The sequence below is a fragment of the Spodoptera frugiperda genome, chromosome 30, assembly GCF_023101765.2.
Source record: "Spodoptera frugiperda isolate SF20-4 chromosome 30, AGI-APGP_CSIRO_Sfru_2.0, whole genome shotgun sequence".
NCBI classification, from domain to species: domain Eukaryota; kingdom Metazoa; phylum Arthropoda; class Insecta; order Lepidoptera; family Noctuidae; genus Spodoptera; species Spodoptera frugiperda.
Window position 1 is genome coordinate 10,321,224 of NC_064241.1, and position 23,260 is coordinate 10,344,483.

Below are 23,260 nucleotides of genomic sequence, written 5' to 3' on the forward strand. Positions count from 1 at the left end.
ACTTCACCCCAGGGAATTTTATTATAGTGTCGAATTTTCAAAAAACAGTAAGAAAGAAAGAAAAAATATTTATTTTGCAGTAGTCATGCGACGAAAAATTAAAGGAATAAAGTTCGTGATGCAATGTTATGCAAGTAATTTATTTTAAATTATATTTTTAAAGAAACTAAATAAATAAGAGTATATAATAAATAGTCTCCTGAGAAGACTGGAGAATTGGGGAGACTCCTCCATTCCAGTTATGATAGTCAAAACCGATCGTCGTCAAATTCGTTGTGGTTTTAGTAGAACTTAGTTTTATTAGAGGTAGGAAAATCATGTATCGTCTTCTCCCGCCTTGGTCGACGAGAGTGTCAGACTCTTACTGACTAAAAATCATCCCGCTGCTACTCCTGGTTTTCGAGCCGGAGCCCCATTAAACCCGTTAGGTAGACCGTAGCTCAGTAGAACTTAGAACGTTAAATGTGAATACATTCTTTAATCCCTGAATTAGCGTTTATTTGAACTGATTAACCTTTGTTGGATGTTTGTAGTATTAATGTTTGGTTAGATTCCAAAAATGTCTTGTTTGCATTATGATTCGGTTACGAGGTAGAGCTGTAGGTTGATTAAAAATTATGCTAAAGAAATGAAACACATATTATGAAACATTATGTAAATGGCAACATAGTTATAAATAATTACACGAAAACGTTTGTGATCACTTTTATTCATCAGCATCACTACATTTAACCAAATAATATGAGTGAAAGTCTCATAGCCTTGAATAAACCAAAATATGACTTAGCTCAACAGACAACAAGTACATACAAAATTACATAACGAAATATTTAATAACAAAGCTTCAATGTAAACAGAAAGGTCACTGACACATACATCAATACAGGCTGTTGTTAAAACACAAGTATTTTTTTAAATACATTATCGCAGTTTATTTAATGTGGTGAACTAGCATTTGCTCGTGAATTTGTATAAAAATTAATTTACATAAAATTTACTTCTACTACAACTATTTGTTTTTTTTTTAGGGTTGTGCTATATTTATTTCCACTTTCCACGACTAATTTGGTGTTTCCATAAATATTTGAAGCAAAATCTACAGATAAGTACGAAATTCCAATTTCTACAACGAACAATTGCGGTTGCGCGTTGTCTGTCAGTCACTAATTGGCGAACAGATTTATGTACATAGAATAAATAATGTATATACCTATTGTAAATTAATATCACCGGTGAGTTTCCGTTAACAAGTAGATAACACGTTCAGGTCACTCCAATACCTACTGATAAAACTGTACAGCTATAAATATCCCAATTACTATGTAATATAATCACGCGTGTCAGTTTGTCCATTCAGGAAATGATGAATAAAAATTACGAGTTGCATCATTTTGGTTATTTTTTAAGTCCTCACCTATGTCATTGTAAAAAGCCAATTCATCATAGTAATTGTACATCTAAATCATCAGGAGATAAAGTCTAAGTGTGGGAAAGCCATGCTTCTGCATGAATGGGCCGGCTCGACCGGAGTGATACCACGGCCTCACATAAAACTGACGTGAAACAACGCTTGCGTTGTGTGAGTGAGGTTACCGAAGGCCCAATTACCTCCCTTCCTAATCCCCGATTCCCCAACAACTCTAAAATTCCTAACTCTTAAAAGGTCGGTTAAAACCCACTGGTGTTTCGGGTGTCCATGGGCTAGCACTAGACTAATCTTCTATTATATAAAATGAGAGATATCATACGTTACGAAACAGTGAAATGTATTTAAAATAACAACAAAAATACATGTAATAAAAATAATAGAAATGCTTAAACATTTCCGAGAACAACCTGTATAATATATAAAAGAGTAATAAACCCCTAAATATATCGATTACCAGACTACAATACAAGCCAAAACAATACTTCCAAAACTTGCTACACTTTATGCGTTAAATATAGTAATTAAAAACATAAATTGAACCAGTCTACCCTACAGCCTCTCTGTCTCGTGATAAAAACAAAATCAGCTGCTTATCACACGACTAGCATTCTGAACTAATAGAGATGAGTAGAAGTGATCTCAATCGCGGTTATAAGTACTAGTCATCTAAATCAGCACTTTATTGCTAATAGGTCTCCGATCAGTGCGTACGGGCTCCTTGTGCTAGGCAATCAAAAATCCCACTAGGGAATATACCAGTACAGAGACAAAACAGGTAAGTGTCTCATTAATTTAAAACTTAAAACACGCTACTACTCTAAAATTGACTTTATCATTATTTATTTAACGCTCATTTTTGTTAATACCTAGACAAGCACCGATCACGCGCTTTCAGATTATTTATTTATGCGCCGCGTGATGGCTGCAGGTTCACAGTTGATCCAGTATCATCTTATTGATATTGATAACTCATTTATGTTCCGTGACACTACTTACCAACCTTTAGTTGTCATTTAGAGTTCGTTTGAGCTCCTTGGCAATCTGTTACTTTCTTATTTATTTTAGAAATATCACGTGTTAATTTAAATTCTATAATTTTACTGTAACTTCTATTAAATTAGAATTGATAATATTTTTCTAAATTAATAAAACCTCATTTCTTGTTTGTAATAAAAAAAACGGATAAAAAGTTTAATTCAAAAATGGAATTTTTGTCGCGCAAAGTAAAGTCACATGGACAAATTGACGCACGTCAAGTGAATGGCGCGTTGGATACTTCAAGAGAAATTAAAAAACGGTAAGCATTGGTTAGCAATAAATTATAGGAAACAATATTCGATGTGAATTCACAAGTAAATGAATTAAAATCTTATTAAAAGTAACAGTAAACAGATCAAGTAACTATGAAGGCTCGTGAGTATGTTGTTACATGTGTTTTATATGAAATTGTCTTTGTACAAACATTGTAACAATGTTTATCTTTACCATTTATGAAAGAATATCACTATGTTTAATACTTAATGGTTTATTTTTTTTAATTTATTTTAATTTTTTTAGTACTTACAACCTTTATCCGGACCGCCGACAATTTCCTGAACGTGCACAGTCCGAAATTATTGAATCGTCTCCGTTTACTAGAAAAGTAAACTTCTTATAACATTTTATTATTATTATTTTGACACAGTACCTGTAGTGTAGAGTTTGAATTTGTTTATTACGTATTTTTCAATTATAATTTAGGCTAGCAATATGTAGTGAAAATTGTGAGAACACGAAATTAAAAACGTAATAAAAATTACGCTGAATTGCGACTAAATTAATATGTAATCTTATTACAATTTATTTGGCATTATAAATGCATATATTATAGATAGTTAAACGTCCGAAAAAGAATTGTATAGTGTGCCCACAAGCGCCTGATAGCATGTCGCGAGCAATCCGCGAGCGGCGCATTCGTCAGATGTGGATACACCTTTAAATAAATATCCCTAATACCATTTTCAACTTAAACCATTTATAAAAAATATATATAAATGGTTTAAGGTGGTGTAAATATAATTTAAAAAAGACACCCTAAAGAAACACTTTCTGAAAGTAATATAATTATTTTTCGACAATATTTATTAATTATTGAAAAGCTATTATTTTATTTTCTTTCAATTATACTTATTCTTATTTCCAGATAGTGTTTCGTAATGAGCTGTCCTTGTAACGTGGGGGATCGACGCTGTCCCGCCATACGTAGGTAGGCCGTAGAGCTTCGTAGCATTGTTGTAGCCTCGTAGGCCTCGTAGCAAGCTGCGTAGCCCGCACCTGTGACGTAGACACGTTTTAAGATAAAGTTGAGAAGTAACTTAGATCACTCAGTTGTGTATTGTAGTATATGGATTTTCTAATAGTAGCGTTGTTTGGTTGTAAAGTAAAGGTGAAACATAACACTAGGTTTTTGTAGCTATAAGCAACTTCAACCTCCTTTTTTTGCAGTCGGTTAATATACCTGCTTCTAAGTGTAACAAACACTTTTCTGAAAACCGCATCAAAATCGGTTCGGCCAAAGGATCGATCAGCTAAGGTGAAACAAATAACCTCCTTTTTTGAAGTCGGTTAAAAATACAATACATGGTTTTTTAACAGTTACTTGCAATTATACATTTTACGTCCAATCAAATTATATTGATTATTTTTTGTTACATGAAATAGAGTATGGTCAACTGTTATTATTTAGCAATACAAACAAATCTTAGGTACTAATTATAAAATAACCCAAAAACTAACATAAATTAATAAATAGAAGCTATACATTATATTACCAGTAAAAATGTTGCGTCCTCCTCGCTCTACTATTATACTTTGACTAAATAATAGGTTACTACCAAGTACCTACCTATCTTCACGCCTAGTAGATAACAATAAAAGTATATAGGTAGGAGTGCAACCGCAGTTTCCTGAGATAGTAGCAATGGTGTCAATGACCCCAATCACAATTATTTTACGTGTGGTTAATGTATGGACTGATAACTGTATAGGTATGCTGTTATCGTTATTGAAAATGTTTAAAAATAACTAGCTTTTTACTCCCGACTTTGTCTGTGGTTGCAGTGAAATTTTGTTTGTATTTTCTTAAGTTAAGAAGATCACTCCAATCTCAAAAATCATATTATCAGAAAATGTTCCGATTTTATGTTAAACCTAAACATACACATACATTTTGTATTTATAATATTAGGAAGTACTGCATTTATTCGGCTTCTAAAAATTTTCAATAGGTGATTTTCTTAAATAATATACCCAGCTTATATTTTTATCTTCTATTAACATTTGTAGTTTAGTAAACTTTCACAAAAAACTACGTAAAAAAGGATTCGCAATACACCTAAATATTCTCACGCTATGGTTCAAGGACCAGCGCCATCTGTTATCAAGCGGAAGAGACCGCAATGCGGTTCCGAACGTTATCGCTGAAACATTTTCCTGCTTTCCCAGGAGCGAAACCGCGATGAGTCCAGCGCCCCCCGCCCAACGAGACAAAACAAGCGCGACGCATGCCGCCGTCAAGCAGTCGTACGCGACAAGCGTAGGGAAGTGTACGTACGAGATGGAACGCGATCGTATCGGAATATGGGGCAGCGGCGACTCCACGTCCGCCAGCAAAGTCTCCGGCCTCGACCGCCTCAGGCACCCGGGACTCAACAAGGTATGTACTCATTTAACCATCCCTTAAAATTAATCTCCGTATATTTTCGGTTAGGTCATGGTTGTAACTTGGCGGAAGTGTTCTGTTCTTACGGTTACGGCAAATCATATAATCCGAGTGCATCGGTCTAGTTAGCATTATAGCTGAGGTGTCAATGTCGGTGTCACCTCACATCCGCCGTGCAATTGTCATGCAAATGTTTGTTTTGAACTTTACACCCGGCGTCAAAGTTCACGTGGTCGGGTAATGTCAACAAACTTACGGGAACAAAACAATGTTACTTACAACGTAGAATATTGGTGAAAATATTGAAAAATGTATTCTCTACTTTGTATAACTGGATGTATGATGAAATTGACTTGTAAACACGTAGTCGTAATGATTAATCATTGCGATATGCAAGTTGTGAATAAACAGCTAATTCCTAAGCCGCTTATAAACAAATCACACCGTAATAGCACAATTAATTATATTACATATTTACTTTGTAGTTACATAAGGAAGTGTCTAATACAATTGATAGATAAATCCTTGTTTTCATAGTTAGATAATATAATATAGCACTGGTTGTAATAAGGAAATATTTCGCCATGACATTGGCATACTTCCGACTCACTATTGCAATTTTGATTACCTGTTATATTTTGTTTGCCTTGATATCAATATAGTATTAATGTGACAAGCGTGAGTTGTACATAAAGACGTAATTTTCCACACATAAGAACATAGGTAACGGTAATTTAAAAACGAAATAAGTATCTTATTTTTATTCATTGTTTTGATGCCACTAACTCTGCAATCAAGCTGAAATCAAAACCAAACATTACCCATTTGTGTGCCAACAACACGCCTATGTTTTATATTTATATCTTCAGATGTGCATCATAATTCAGATAAACATTATCTTATCGCCATAGAAACATATTTGGCAGACAAAAATAAAGCATGGTATACTCAAAATAAGATTTAAAATACAGTGACGTGATTTTACTTGAAAACGTGTGTAAAGAACGTATAACACTCATTAGTACAAAATCAATTACTTGATTCAATTGTGTTAATGCAAACAAGCCCTTATTATCATATGTTAAGTCTCAATACACTTTACACCCGTCGTTTTTACCTTTTCATCATAGAGGGAAGCAGGAACTATATCCTGCATTTCACTCCTAAATGAATGGGGGTTCATTATACTATAGATATTTAGCGCGCCCCAGACACTATTGATGCTCTTTAAAAGGGGTCACTGATTCATCTCAAAGGGGGACTTGCTTTAAAGTGCTTTAAACCGGTAGGAGTGTGTTTTACTAGCATTTTCTCGTGTAGTTTCTTATATTTATAAACTACTTTGTCTAAAGAGTAACTTATAAATGTTTCGGAAAAATAATTTTCCTTGTACAATTTCTTTGTCTTTTATCGTGTAAAATATAAACAAGAAAACAGTGCTTATTTCAGCAATAGTTAATCAATAAATAACTGAAGTTATGGGTAGAATATCGTTATAATGGAATTCAAAGGGTCTGAAATAGTCTAAATAGTTGTCGAGGCTTTCAGTGAATCACAAACCCAGGTGCTTTGAAAATGGTTGCTATAGTAACCTCGTAGTAGATATTGATTAGAATTCTGTATCTAATAATAGGAATGAAGTATAGTTGGCGATATTGGAAATTTCATGTCTGTAATTTATTTGGTCACAGAGAATCTTTAAAAGATTTCTAGGGTTTATGGAAAAAGATATTGGAATTGTGAGATTATTACTTCATTAAAAGGACTCCGGTGTTCACTATGAGCCTATAAAGGACTAAATAGGTCTTTAGTAGGTAACCCTATAGGCAGGCTTGCTCCATCGTAGGCCGCATCAACGCTTACCATCAGGCGAGATAGTGGGCAAACGCCTGCCTATTACCAATAAAAAATACACATGATATAATATGTTGATTAGTAGTATTTGAAATTTTGTTACAAAACAGATAAATACAGATGAATGAGTAATATTTATTTTCGCAATTCTTGTTGAATCGTTACGTGTTTTCGATACATAACCTTCACGATTTGTTAGAGCCTATGTGTGGAAATGTAAACTAGTTTTTTTTTAATGTACAGGTCATACATGACTCTTGAAAAGGTAGTAAAATGGTGTTAATTTATAACTCTTAACATTTTTTTACGTGAATATTTTTTTTGCAAATAACAGCTAAAATATTTCTGGTGTAATGTCTACAATTTTATAACTCTTGTTTATTTGTTTCCTAAAGAGGAAAATGAGATGAAAATAATGGGCTCGTTTTTAAGTCATTACAATAAAAATAGTTTCCTGTACACTAGGATTTTAGCATTTACAAACATAACTTTACATTATGCATTGACTTACACATACACATACATAGCACAGCCAGACAACATTTTGTCACACAAATAATTGTTATGTGGAATCTACAAGCGTATGACTCGACACAATGCACAATATATTTTAATAGCTCTATGGTTTTACTGTAACTTTTATAAACACTGGAATCCAATTCTAGACTACAAGCTACTAAATACCAACTACATTAGGAAATTAATCGGTTAAGATCGTTTATTCTCTACTAGAAGACCGGTTGCAGTTACCCTTTGATTCTTAGAACTGCAACTCTATATAATTAATTGTTACTATGAAATCTATTTAACGTGCAAATATATCTAATTGCATAAAAAAAGTATGTTAATTTAATTACAGTCTCAGTAGTTTAATGTAGAATCTGAATTCTGAATACTATTTAAACACGACTCGTGTACGTAACAATTAAAATTTCTAATTAATACTGAGTTTCTCTGACAATTGAGGCTAGTTTCTAAATGCTGTAATACGTCTAGATTATAGAATAGCCTTAAATTAGATTTTATTGTCAGAGTTATTTTTGTTTTAGTTAATAATCGTACTAATTAAAAATAATGGTTTGGACTATTTAAGAGGAGCTCTGCTAGTTTCAAGTCACAATGGGAGATGTGAATTTTTCCAAGAAACTTTCTTTTGATAACTCGTAAAACATCAGAAAATTCGTCACAAACATGGTAAAACACTTCATATATTGCACACAACATCACACTAATATTATAAATGTGAAAGTTTGTATATTTCGATGTTTGTCCATAAATCACGCTGAAATTACTGAACGATGATGAAATTTGGTATACAGGGCGTATAAGCTGACTTGGGTGATGGAATACTTTTTTATCCCTCGGGTTCGTAGTCACTACAAAGTATAAAACAAAGTCGCTTTCTCTGTCCCTATGTCTCTTTTTATGCTTAAATCTTTAAAACTACTTAACGGATTATGATTTTATTTTTTAATAGGTAGGGTGATTCAAGAGGAAGGTTTATATGTATAATACATGCATAATATATCACCATTGCACCATTGCGAAGCTGGGGTGGGAATCTAGTTAGTAATAATTCGTTCCGTTATAATAAATAAATTTAAAAAATAAAATAAATAAAAAATTTATAAATAAATAAACGTGTAATAATTATAATAAACGTGTAAATTACAAATTATTCGCAAGTTATTCTCTCTAAATTATTACGTAAACTTAAACACAAAATGAGAGTTTAATCGTCGCCTATGAACTTTAAGCTAACGAAACTTAACCGTCAATTAATAGTCAAGGATTAGGATAATCCCTTGTTACAACCAGGGGTTTGTTCCTAATGAGTTTAACTTAACCTTTACTTTATCGAGTTTGCTAACTTTATTCACGGGATATCAAGTTAGGTGAATGATTTATCTAGTATTGCAGGTGTACTAATGCCCGTTTTCCCCTGAAACTGTAGAACATAAGTTTGTAGACTATACTGTTTAGACCATTAGTAGCTATTTAGTTATTGTAGTTATAGTAGCACCTAAACTATCTTTTTTTGGTGTTAGGTATCACTTACCTATAGGTTGGTGAAAACAAAAATGTTATTAAGTGTCCTAGCTATCTTTTTAAGGGTTCCGTAAGCTATGGTGCGATTGATAGTACTCTAAAAACGATTACACTCTCTGTTACTTGGGATTCAAAACATACACTTTCAAAGTTAATTGTAATGTTGTTATGTTCATCTCTGCCTTTGGATAATAACAGACATACTTATACTCTATATTATTAGTGGAATAGTCGTATTTCAAAGTTCATGGTAACAATAACTACGTAGAGACTAACGACTAAAATATCGATTCTTTACTTGCTTACCTAACCGGAGACGATGCCAATACAATGTTTTATAGCATACCTAAGTCATATATAACATGTCTGTCAAACGTTTGAAATATTTTTAATTTTAACTCAAGATCTGCTGAATATATTAAATTTATTAAACGTAGTTTAAAATAAAAACCGACCTAAAACTTGTTTTTTGTTCTAAAACCTGGTCCTATAATACTTTATAGGACAAGGTTTTTAAAAAAAAATCTAATATTTAAAATTGAAAATCATATCAAAATTGGTTCATTAGCGGACCAACACGTACATACATACAGACATTATCTAAAAGCGAACTCCAATCTCAAACATTGAAAACTTTCATTCATTTTCAATAAACAATTTTTCATTTTTCATACTGGCTCATCTTTTTGAGCTGGCTAATTTTTTATCTCTATTTCTCGGAGAAAAGCGTCGTGCATTATGCAAGCACGCTAGAACATAAGTCAGATTTACCAACCCTATAAATTGTTTGCTAGGTAAACACTTTACTGAAGTGAAGAACAGCTAGTTCCACTTTACTGAAGAATGGAAAATTTATAGCACAATGGAAGCTTAAACGATTTTCTTTGAAGATTTTCTTGAGTAAATGTTTATTCCGTAGACTTTAGAGAGGGACTTTAGAGCTTGCTTTATGACTCACAATGGACTTAGAGAAATACGAAACTTAGGTCTAATAAAAATTTCAAAGAGTCTTTATATCAGAGAATTTAATACTGAAATATATAAAAGACTTTAGCACCTGTAGTACTCACAGCTGTGTGGTTGAAATCGGATTACATAAAATACGTGATTCCCTCTTGTCTATTATTTTGAAATAAGCTCCTTACACTTTCAGTCCTTTCTAAATCTCAGTCTTCTGTATCTTCACACCTTATACTAAGGGTAGGCAGAGGTGCACATTAAGGCACGTACTGTACAATGTACACCCACTTTTCACAATTTATTTTGTAAATCTCAGTGTTTTATCAAATACAAACTACAATAACTTTAAACTCAGAACAGTTGTCTAAACATTTTAAGTATATTATTTTAATTTTCTTTCAATATTAAATTGCACTACCACAATTAGGTCAAAATCTAATACGGGGTCCAACAAGTAACATATATTCTAAATCATAAGCTTCAACTACCTCTAATGCAATCCGTCTTCATAATTGACATCCTAAGGGTCAATTTCAATGTCCAATCACGTTCCGTGTCTCACAAGTTGAGTCGGTGGGTGTGTCGTGACGTCACTAGTGTCGAGGTCAACGCTATTTGCTTGGTCATGATCGAAACCTTGCCGTGGGCTATCAGCTACCGGTAATTAAGCTATTGCTAAACACTGATTTACTTGTTTACTGTTATTAGTTTATTGTGGCTATCTAGGTTTATAGTTTATAGCTTATATTTTTATATTATGATGTTGTTGTTGTTGTGTCGTATAAAGGTATAGTCGTAATAAAGGTATAGGTAGTTTTGGTATGGCTATGAATTTTTGGATAGCTATTCGATAGCTATCCAAAAAGTTTAGGTGCTACTTGCAGCTCTAGTAAAGTCTATAAAAAGCATCTTTTCCCCAAGAAGCTCAATTTTAGTTAAAAAATTCGATCCTGTGATTTATAAATTATGTAGAATGTGCTAGTAATAAATACTGGCATTTTAATTTTTATTTTGTTTACATTAAAGACATCTAAGGCATTTAAAACAATTTACTTTTCATCCATTCATAAATCTTATTTACTAATAAATCTTTCCTCTTGTTTTTGGCACCATTTCTAACTTGACACACACACATACACACAACGTATTATTTATAGCTATCTCCACCGGCGTTTATAAATAACTTCTAATCAGTTTTTAATGAAAATAAAATGCGTCGACTGTCCACGACTGCTTTAATGGCTGATGGCTGCATGCGACCCTGGCCTTGTCACGAACGAATGGAAAATCAATCAGATACACCTGTTCCTGTTCCATTTAACTCCTATCTCTTTTATCGTAGACTCTTTGGTGGGTTATTTATTTTGAATTTGACTTTTGAATTAAATCGAATGTATTACTACTCATTCAAATAAACACGATTTGATATCGATTACACGCACAATTGAAGATTGACTTGAATAAGTTTAATGTATGTTTTGTTTTCTAGCAGTATTAATGTATGTTTTAAAACTGGTAAAAGGCACGGTTTTTACAGAAGACAAATATGAGGCTTTAATGAAAATATCATGATAACTAGAGGTAGATACAGTGATTTTTAATAGAAACTTTTATAATTAGATAAAAAGGTACAGAGGGATTATAGTCCTCTTTTTGATATTTAAAGAATTTAAACCTAGAGAAGTAACGAAATACGGTTGCAATGTAATGATGAACCATAAATAAAAAAATAAATAAATCGTTTGCCACTTATTCCATAAAAAACCCACTAATCACATTTTACGTCATATCAGAGCTACATCTTCAGCTGTTTTGATTGCGTTATCAAAACATGCAACCTAGTTACACGTGTTGAACATTTTACATCAAAGATGACCTCAGATATTATCAAACTTTGTTTTTATCTCTGAGAAATATCAGATACTGATATAAATCGTCAGCTTCCTTAAAATGTACCGTGACGTCATTTGTCTGATGAAGTCGGCAGATTGTGTATTATTTCACATATACACTAGATAGAACTATTTTTTACAGTTTTGGTGAGAATCTCAAACATTATTGGATCCTACATAATATATGAATACAATTCAAGACGTTACTACAATTTGTTACTAAAATTTACGGAACTAACGAACGGAATAACCCAATAAATACTTCACTTTAGCTTTTGGTTTCCTTTCTATGGTTACATTGGGTTTGGGTTTTTTGGCATGATATCGACGTCATTTTCCTAGTAGCCGGTGAAGCAATAATAAAAGTTACTTCCCTATTACCTATCTGGTGTTAATAGTGTGGTGTAGTAGAGTAATATATGTATATTTTGAGATTCTGCTTTTTCATTGCGTATTCTCATGTACGTGGAGGACCAAGGGGAGGCCTTTGTTCAGCAGTAGACGTCTGACGGCTGATGATAATGATGATGATGATTCTCATAGAAGACCCCAGCAGGACAAGCAAATTGGAACAGTATATCTTTAATTGGGTTATTGCTTCCTAAATTAAAACTAAACCGTTTCTATTAACAAATCTATTAAATTATTATATGATACTCTTATTCTTTAAATACTTAATACGAGTAATAGTACTTGTGTTGCTAAGTGAATTCTTCATTCTGAATTCAATTCTGAATTCAGTGCCAACAGCTACATTACCTGTACAACAATTTAATCTATACTACTACTCATCAAAATAGTTTACTAAACTGCAGCATAAACTTCGGCCACGTTTAAATTTCTAATAATTTCATAAGCCGAACTATTCTCCGGTTTTAAACTTAGTTTCTAACACTTAACACACATTTGATTCAGGAAGTCTAGTTTAAATGTGTATTGGTACATAATTGATACAATAACTGAGATTGGTATTGGTGCAATCAGTCAATTTAGTTTAGGTAATGTGTGTCTTATTTATTAATCTTTTTAAATATATATACGTCAAAGCAAATATTACAACATTAAAAAAAAAAAACAAAATATTTGTCTGTCGGTCAATCCTCTAGTGTAGCTATTTGCTCGTTCTAAAGTGTAGATTCCTATGAAAAAGAACGAGCAAGAAACTCCATTATATTCCATTTTATATGAAATTGTCTCCTCTACTCAGACCAAATGGCCCAATCACACACAAATGCTCATCTCCAAAAACCGATGAACCCATGATTATTCTCGTCATTTTTCTACACAAAAACTTCATGGTACAAATAAAATGCTTCATCATCTTCGGTTTTGTGTTTTAATCGCACGATTAGTGACGTAAACTACTATGTATTTTTAACTGACTATGTATGACTAAGTAAATTTTGCTTTGCGTCATCAGTTCACTTCAGATTATTGTATAACCATTACGATGAGTTTCAAGCGACTTAAAGTAAATACATAGACATAGTTTTCCAGTAATAAAACGTATGTCTACAATACCTTCACAAATATGACTTTTAATGAGACAAGCTCGCCATAACCTCCCAAATTCGTAAATACAACCACCAAAATACCGAAATACTGAAGGCGCGTGCGTTCCAGGGACATGAATAATTGTTTTGGATCCCACAACGAAATAAATCAGAAGATATTAGAGGAGAAGAAAAAAAAAACGATTGTTTCCATTAACCTCGGTGAGTTTTATGCAGGAGACAGAACGTGAACACGACTTGCTTAATTTAATGTCCCTTTCGGGGTATCTAGAGGAAGACAACTCATCCATTGCGATCTGTCTTAAGTTTCAGGCTTCGCCAAAAAAACAGTTTCAGATAAAATTTCCCGTAGGTCTAGTGAAGAGTAATTAAATTAATTGTAATCTTCTCTTCTCTTGTATATAAAGCTCGATGTATTTGTTCTGGTCCAATCCTCTTTGCAGTACACTTAGCAGTATTATGTGACTAACTGTGACGTCATTAATGTGACGTCATTCCTATCCCATTACAGATTTCTGGCGCCGTCACGGATTACATTCCTCCTTTGTATTTAAGCACATACCTATCTAGTTTCTTTTATGTAAAATGCTCCACATTCTAGGATAACAAAAGCAGTTTTCTTTAACAATTCAAAGGACTAGAATGTTTGTTTTAACGATAAAGGGTTTTTGGTAAAGGCAAAATTTTGTTATTTCTTTATGAGATCAAACAAAGAAAATTCTTTTTCCATACACATTGGTTTTCTCTGTGTTTATTTAATTTCTTCTCGAAATGTAGCAGAATATATTTCGTCCTTATTTCTCCTGTGAGTAATTCTGAATACTTATTGGTATTTATGTGACGCACAAGGGACTGTCAGTCAATATTACGTAAACGAGTGACTTTCATCAACTGAGAAATAAAATATTCAAGAATTTTACCTTTACATATTTATTTATATACATACTATAACTAGCTTCTACCAGCGGCTTCGCTTGCGTTCCCGTGGGATTAAAAGTATCCTCTCACCCAACTCATACCCTGTATACTAAATTTCATATAAATCGGTATAGTAGTTTCAGACAAACATCCAAACAAACAAACTTTTACAATATTAGTGTGATTAATAATAAGTATCTAATGTAAAATGATGTCGTAGTGTATGTATAAAGGAAAGATGCGACTTATACACGTGTTTTCTTGTGAGTTGCACAATTAGGTAAGGATAATTCATCATACAATATGTTTTCTATATATATGACTACTAAGAAAGGGATTTTTTCTATGTAGGAACATCCTCATAAACCATCGCATTAACTACATTACCTCGTACATACTTGTAGAATAGATAATAATAACACTACGATCTTTAGAAGATGGTCAAATTAATTTTCTTAGATTTGATTACCTACATAGTTACATAAATAAATACAGGTCGACCAAATAACAACGTGTTAAAAACCTTTCTATGAATATTCTAGAAGCTCCTAACCTTTATTTATATTCTTAGCCAAAAAAACAAATGCCAACTTAAGCAAGTTACGTGTGTACTCAGAAGATAATCGCTCCCGATTACTTACGTCCTCTCAGGTGCAATTCTATTGTCTTGAGATGTTCCTACTCGTGAGAGGATCTGATAAATGTATGCTAACGTAAGAGGCATTTCTTTCCTTTCTTCTTTTATTTATCAGAATTAGAATGTTTTTTTTTCACCAGTGATGTGCTATGCTACGTTGCTGTGGATGCCTTTGGCTTCCACCAATCATATTCATTGGTATACATGGCTTAGCACTGGTGGAAACGGAATCGCCAAGCTATGTTTTTTTGTATGGGAAGATGCGTGTTATGTATGTCTTCCCTTCTATCGATACATCGCATACTCAAGCTGTGCATGTTCCTCGCACAGCTACATAGCTTAGTATCAGTGGAAACGGTCAGATAGTTTCACAGATCAGCTATTACATCTTCGTAGCATAGTTACAAAGCACATCTCTGGTGGAAAAGCACCCTTATACCTGGGTAACAAACGAGGTTTCTCCTTAGTGCAATTTCCTACATTTTTTGCGGCTTTTCTTAACATATGTGAAGGTATAAAAGTGTCTGGTTTGAAATGAATACTGCAGTTTACTTATTATTCTGTGACTGCAAGCCGTTTTAATTAATTTTCAAGTTGTGTGCAGCAAAGAAAAGGGTAGAATAAAATAATGGTTTTACCTTTTATAAGTTATTGCTCTCATAGAAATTATAACGCAGTTATGATATGAATATTGATTACCACGCTTGGTACGTAGCTTCATAAAACCCCAGGATTCGATGAATAGAAATTCAATAAAAGTAATACCTGCGATATTATCATAATTATCGTTATTTATTGATGTCCTTAAAAGTTAAAACACTATTGAAAATAAGTCCCTACCTTTGTAAACATATATCTATCAGTATGTATATGTAATCTTATGTTTTGCCTTGATTTATTATCGTTATTTCAGATTGAAAAGATCCCCAAATCAATTGCCACGTCACTAAATATTAGACTCTTTATAATCAGCAAATCTTTGACTAAGCTACACAATGTCTATTTTACCTCAATTTCAACGCATCGCAACATCACGCATCTTATCCTCGAAGGGATAGGCAAAGGTACCTACACTTTACCGCAACCGCACTTCTCAATTTCAATCAATCCCTTATCTAAAACTAAACTAGTGTAATCAGTACTATTATAGATTTATTTACTACACACAAACACCAAAGAACACAAGTATACACTATGATAGATACAATCACTTAGCTAGACTTGCCGTCGCCTATCGATTTAGGTCACAACATCCACGTCCCGAGGCGAAAGATAAAAATTTGCATTTCATTTAATCATATCTAAACGGATTACGTTATCTGCATATTAATATCTGATTCAGGATTGATATATGGATTTATATCTAAAGTGTTTGTAGAATACTAGCTTTGGTTAGTTGCTTCGCTTACGTTACCTGGATATAAAGTAGCCCGTGTGCTATTTCAGACTAGGCTATTTCAAAAGTACTTATTTATGGTTTAATTGGAATAAACGATTTAACTTTAACTTTGGTATAATAATATATTTTGTGGCGAATTTCATTCAGATCCGTTCAGTAATTTTTGAGTAACAAATACACATACGTCCTCACATACGTTTCAAATATAAATAGTAGATAAATAGTATAGGATATATCACGGGTTCTAGACATTGACTGGTATATTTCTGAACTTTTCATGCATGCATTAGAATTTGTTATCAACACGGTATTAAAGTACATTTAAACTTTACAAAAGTAGCTCAATGCTCCCTAGTTAGAATATGCCATTCTACTGGTTTACCTTTAAATAACTGCTACACCTACATTTCGCCATATTTAAGTTTTGATTTGACTGTGTAGGTTCGTTATTACATTTATATTTCTTCTCTAACGTATATACCAATCCTCTTTCACCGTCTTTTCGTAAGTTTACCAAGGAATTACAATGCCCTAAGGACTAGAAATTTACAGACTTAGTCGGTTTACTTTAATTTTATGCCTAATTAAATGTTCATGTAACTTAGTAGAGCTAGCTATTAGCTGAAAAGGGCGATCCATGCATTTTTAACGTGCCCGTAATAAAGGAAAGTGTTTAGCTATTAATTATCAAATCCCAATATAATTCCCAGGTGTTCCATCAAAATGAAATAGGTAAACAGTTGTGTGAGTAGAATCAGTTAGGGCTGGTTGCATGTCACGGTTAATTGAACCATTCCGTACATAATCCTCACACACCACGCGTAAGCCCTGCTTAGTTTGTAGGGCGGCTTAGCGTTGCTATGGCAACACGATAAAGTATTTCAACGGTGTTATAAAAGCTATGAAAAAGGTTGAACCTTCACGCAGTCAGTGTGAAGTGGTCCTTTGTGTGATTCCCAGTTACGTTTGGGACATAAATAATAATTGTCGTGGCCGAAATTACGCGTTGTTTGCAAAATATAAGCGGTTATTGCGTATAGTTGATTGTGATGTTTGTGTGCGATGGGTTTGTGGCTTTCCTAACGTGTGGTTACTGGTCGCATTATTTTGTAAATGCTAGTTGTATCTTCATTATCATATAAACAGAGTGGTAATAAAATTAACAATGACTTTGAGTTGACAAAAACAAATTAATGAATTTTACTACATTATACTTATTACGCTGAAGTTGAATGAACGATGCATAAACAAGTAATTTAAATATTTACGTTCTTTTGTTTAAATAACATTATTTTATACAACGTAAAATGACATGGGTAGTATAATTGGAGACAATACAGATGACAATCTTAATATGTAATTACATTATATACAAGAGATGAAACTCCTGTATGATAAGAGGCTTATAATTAATATTTCTGAATATGACTAATATGCAGTCATTACATTTAATGCTATAAGCATTTTTAATATAGAATAGTGTTCAGTTATTCTGTTTTTATTGATTATATTATCTAAGTAAATATCTCTAAGATAAAGTGGTATATGGCATTGAGCAAGCGTAGTGATTAATGCTCAAACCTTCTCCGTACGAGTGGCCACTTACAGGCTGGTCTATGTCAGTAGGCTTAATTCTTAGTAGCTATTTCACCCGCTCTGTTCGGCTCCTTTTGATTGTAATGTTTTGTTTTATAGCCTCTAACTTTTCTCGATAAATGCACTATCGGATACAAAAAGATTTAATTAGCGGGTTCAAACAAACAAACTATTCAGCTTTATATATCAAGTAAAGCAAGCAAGTTGCTTGGCCTCACAGCATAACTGGTGAAAACTAGTAGTGTTACACTATATAATATATAATATGCACCCTTACCTAAAATATGAATCCTTTGGAGCTCAAAAAGACGTGCTATCATGTTCCTTTGAAAATGGCATTCTTTTAACGTCATATCAGTAACGTTAGTGTTTATTTATTCACGTTTTACCGAGTCGGGCTTCCTGGCCCCGCTTTGTGAATGTAGGTTACTGTATCAGTAAGCTATTGTTAGCAACCTTGCACATATCTAGGTGTCCTAAGCTAAGACCTAGACTAGTCGGCACGCCCCACACGTTCTGGTGTATAGGTATCCTTGCATTGTTATTTATTGTTATAGTATTTTATCTTGTTTTATTACAGCTCTTTGTAAAATACTATAAGTATTGCATAAATAGCCTCACTCCCAGTTAGGGAATTGGTACGATAAAAACACCTCTATATACATCTCGTGTTTAAAAAACGACTTACGTGATGATTCTGTTACTTATTTATGTCAAAATTGAATTGAAACTGTTGAAAATAGAATTTAACTCAGTTATGAAGCCAGAATTAACCGATTTAAAACTTAGTTGTGGTGTGTTTTTTAAGATGATTTAGTTAGTTATTCTGTTAGCTACTTAAATACATATACATACATAACCTCACGTCTGTCTCCCATGGAGATAGGCAGAGACAATAGAACGCCAATTGCTACGAATCTTACATACCTCTTTCGCTTCATCAACAGTCATCAGTCTTTTCATGCATGCTCTTCGGTTAAGGGTACTTTTAATAAAATAACATTATAAATTTATATAAACACAATCTTTTAAGCATTGATATTGGAGTTTGTGTTTACAATTTGTTTCTCACAATTAATATTTGTATTCCAATTTCGAACAAATCGACCTAGAATTTATTTTTCGTTTCCAAATCTAGAATCGAATGTCTCTTGAGGCGCTGAATTGTTCGTACACTCAAATATAGGTCATATTACATATAAATAAGGTCAATAGTGTAAAAGGCAGCCCCTCTACTTTGGTGTTGTTGTATGGATGAGGTTTTTTATCCAAAAATGTGACTACTGACTTGACTAAAAGGTTTATTTTCGGTTAAAGCAAAAGTCAATAAATAAATATTTTCCTCCTTTTGGCTTTTCTTTGTATTGTATAAGTCAAAATTCTTTGTAAATATATTCTGTAGCCTTCGCAGTGGGTACGCTCAGGAATTTATGGAAGCCAAATTAATTCCACCTCGTTTCAAACTAATTATAACGAAGTAAATATTGAAAGTTTCATGAATTTTCAAGACGTTAGGTACTTATTATGAATTATTAAATATTTTATCATAATCTTTGTTGAATTAGATATGATATAGAAGTACCTAACTTAATGTCTGTAATATCTAGTTTTGAGATATTTTAGAATCTAAATCTTATGTGGTTTCAAGTACCAAACTGTACCACATGGAATCCGCGATTCAAAATGATTAAGTACCGACTTACACTAAGACATATAAATACTTAAAAATATAGAATTAATTTACATGAAAGAGACCTTTTAACATTTTACCTCTACGCAATTAATATGAAATGCATAAATTCCTTTTACACACATATGTATGCAAATACAAACCAACAGTCAACGATTCACGTCCCAAATAAATTGAGCTTCCTATCTGAAAGGCCTTTAATCAAACCCCCTTTAAATTGCTTCGCTTTGTGCATCAAAGAGAATACTGTATGCCTACAATCTAGTTTGATGAAACTGGAATATTGTAGTGACATGCGTACCTGGTGAAGTAAAGAGACTATCTAATCCAAACATTCCCTTCCCTGTTTATTTCAATGGTTAACATAACATTAAACCTTTTGGTACTTTAAGAAGTTTTACTGCAACATACACTTTTCGGTCTGATCCGGAGCTGCGGACTGCCTAGCTGGTTTACCGGAGCTTCAGATCGAAAAGCAGGAGTAGGAACGGGGTGGTTTTGAGTCAGTAAGAATATGACACTCTCTCTCACCTCATCCAAGGCGAGTTATTGGATGATTTTCACCCTTAAAAAACACTTTTTGTTAGTTAGGAAATTGATAAAGAAACACAGATTGTCGTAGGTTTTTACCTTCTATAAGTAAGGCTATATCTATGGAGGTACCTACTTACATTAATTATAAAGTAAACGGAATTTGCAAGTAACTAACTACTATCGATATCTGACAGTGACAAATGTACCAACCTAGCTCAATAAACAATCTGTGCCTTGCCAAAATTAATGATTTATTCATAAACTGTTTAGACATAGAATTTATATAACTACATACCTGATAGTAGACTATATAGGACTTCTGTGGAAAGAAATCAAAGACAGTAAAACTTTCAATAAATTTTACTCTTGTACCTATAAAGAAAAGAAACGTGTAAACATTCGAAACCAAATTCTCATCTGGCTTTGTTCACGCCAATGTAAGATTTTTTTCCGTATTCTTATTTCGTGTAGCTACACAACAAAAAGGTTCCATATTCACATACCTATCCATGCATAGTCAATTGGGAGTAGTAAAAAACTCACACGTAAGGGTTGCTTACAAAAACGGATAGCCGCCCATAAGTAATGGGGTAGTCAACACATGAGAACATTATTTTTTAATGTCGAGTATAACTTTCCTACACTCAACGACCATACTTTTAATTGAAATGCAAAACCTTGCACTCTGCATACTTCGTGGGTAAATATACACCTGACAACTGCAATTAGTGACGTCACATCAATTAAACATGTGCTCGATTGCTATGTAAACAAATATAAACAGTAAACTATAGAATAAAGCGCTTTATCGCTTTACACTTGCGGTACAGCGCTGCAAGTGTCAAATTGATGAATATTGACTCCGTGCCAAGTTTGTTCCCCCAAGCGACTTGCTAACTGGCATTTGGTTCAGTGTCCTTACTCTTGATTTTAAACGTAGATGTCACAGGTACATAAATATATCTACTAGTACTATATATCTACTACTACGCACATATTACGTCACTGAACTTCAACGCGCGCGTAAACGTTGAAAGCATTTTTAACGCCTCGTGCACTTGGAAATTTTAACAACGAATGTTAATGTCCCAGTGTATTTTGAGAGCCATGTCTGAGCAGAATATGAGATATTTTACGTTAACACAAATTCTATTTCGTGGTCTCCAGAGGGTCGGGATGAAATGCGAAAATAATAAATTATATTACGCGAGTCTAGTGATGTAATATATGAATTCTCCCTTATCCAATTTTGAGAATTTTATTCGAGAAGCCTATGTCTTAGCAGTGGAGGGAAATGAGCCGATGTTGGTGATGATATCTTCATCACCAATCTGCTAATGGCATCACACCATCATCGGCTAATGGCATCGGCAAACTAAGTTTTGCTACCTTACTACTACTAATTGCTTCGCAGATTAAGCCATTTTGAATTTGTTTCTTACTTCAGTTTCAAATTACGTCTATGTTACACCCTCGTTAATTTAACCCATTTATTATTTATAGAAATAAAAACCGTGAATAAACGCGTGATGTAATCATACAAAAACGTCTGATTAAGATCTATTACTGCGGACCCCAATTTGTCTACAAAAACTGACCGTGACTTGTCCAAAGTATATAATATACTGATCTGGTCATTAGGTCAATGTTTTTATACTAGACTAATTTAGAGAACATTTCATCTTTTTGCCTCTGTCTAACTAGGTTGGTTCTTAATGTCGTATTAGGAAATTGACCTCTAAGATGATGGGTCGATGACATAGTTTCAAATGAACCTAGACTGGTAAGACAATTGGGCTAAAATAGATGGCATGAACAGAACTAGGTCTTATCTAGCCACGATATAGACGATAAGTGATCTTTATGAATTACAATAGCGAAACACTTATGTACGTCATAGTTAAAATTTACATATGTAAATAAGATCGGCTAAAATAAGAATTGAAAAGTTCTGAAAACAGTGCGAACTAAGTAGTTACATCTATATTATTCTTAATCTAAATAGGTAAAAAAGGTCTTTTTTTAGGGGTGGTAATCATCCAATGTCTTCTACCGCCTTGAGCAAGGTGATAGGGAGTGTCAGACACTTACTGACTAAAAAACCATCAGGCATCAGCCCTCTGGGGCCCATTTGTGGAGCTAAAGGTCTACGTCATTTAACGAAAGCATAAAAAAATCCATTTTTGAGGGTAAACATTAAACAGGAGAGCTAAAATAAATATTACATATAAAGTCATGTTTATCGACGTCACGACATCACGAAACAACTTTTCTGCAACGTGTAAGTGCCAATAACAATAACGTGGCTCCGTTATTTCGATGTTAAAGTAAATAACGCTTGTCACAGGATTACGAGAGCTTTGAGCGTGTTTATCGTTGTCATAGTGCCTGTTATAGATATCGTCAGTAAACGTAATCACGCTAAACGGTTTACTATGATTACACAGAGCTGTGAGCGTGTTTCGCACAAGATTTTGTTGGTTGGTAAATATTTGTAGACCAAGTTAGGTCATGTTAGTCGGCTAGATTAAGCTGTGAAAGTTTGATCTTAATTTTGGTTCATAAAAGGGTATACATGTAGTTAGAATTGAAGGATAAGGACTGTTAAGTGGCTTTTCACTCTTCTGTTTTTAAAATAGCGTCATTATTACAGAAATGTTTCAAAATGTAGTGTATAAAAGAATAATAATGGAAATTATTAAGCTCAAATGATGTTTTTAAACAAATCCCAGGAGAACTTAAATGAATAATTAAGATAAAATTTCACTTCACTTATTTTATTAAGCTGTAAACCCGAAAAGAGTTTACTCGCTTAATGGCCTATTCCGTGGATTAATTGAGTAAGAAAATGAGCCATTTGTCTATATGACAGAAAAGTCATTTGTTGTTTATGTACGGAGTATTAGAGCTACTGAATTTTATAAGGGGAATAGGGCCACCTTAACCTTGGAACGGGTGCAATTTTCCGACTTTTCTTGGAGATATTTGCGAAGTAATCATTCACAGTCTCGTCCTAATACTGACAGTAAGACAGTTATTGTACATGTAATAAAAAAGCAGTCAATTTTGTTGTGATGTTTTTAGAGTT

At 33.3% G+C, this 23,260-nt stretch overlaps 1 protein-coding gene across 6 annotated transcripts in view; it reads left to right on the forward strand.

Moving 5' to 3' along the window:
- LOC118269578 (NADP-dependent malic enzyme) overlaps positions 1–23,260 on the forward strand; it is a 51,576-nt gene that overhangs the window by 9,188 nt on the left and 19,128 nt on the right. The window contains exons 1-3 of one of the 6 annotated variants that reach the window (XM_035584741.2): positions 2,448–2,726; positions 2,987–3,071; positions 4,913–5,123. In XM_035584741.2, the coding sequence (XP_035440634.1) occupies positions 2,690–2,726; positions 2,987–3,071; positions 4,913–5,123 (333 nt within the window). In that variant the 5' untranslated portion in view covers positions 2,448–2,689. Of the gene's footprint in view, positions 1–2,038; positions 2,205–2,438; positions 2,727–2,817; positions 2,843–2,986; positions 3,072–3,611; positions 3,675–4,912; positions 5,124–23,260 lie in introns of those variants that run through there. The other 5 variants (XM_035584743.2, XM_035584746.2, XM_035584742.2 and 2 more) reach the window with 5 other exon arrangements.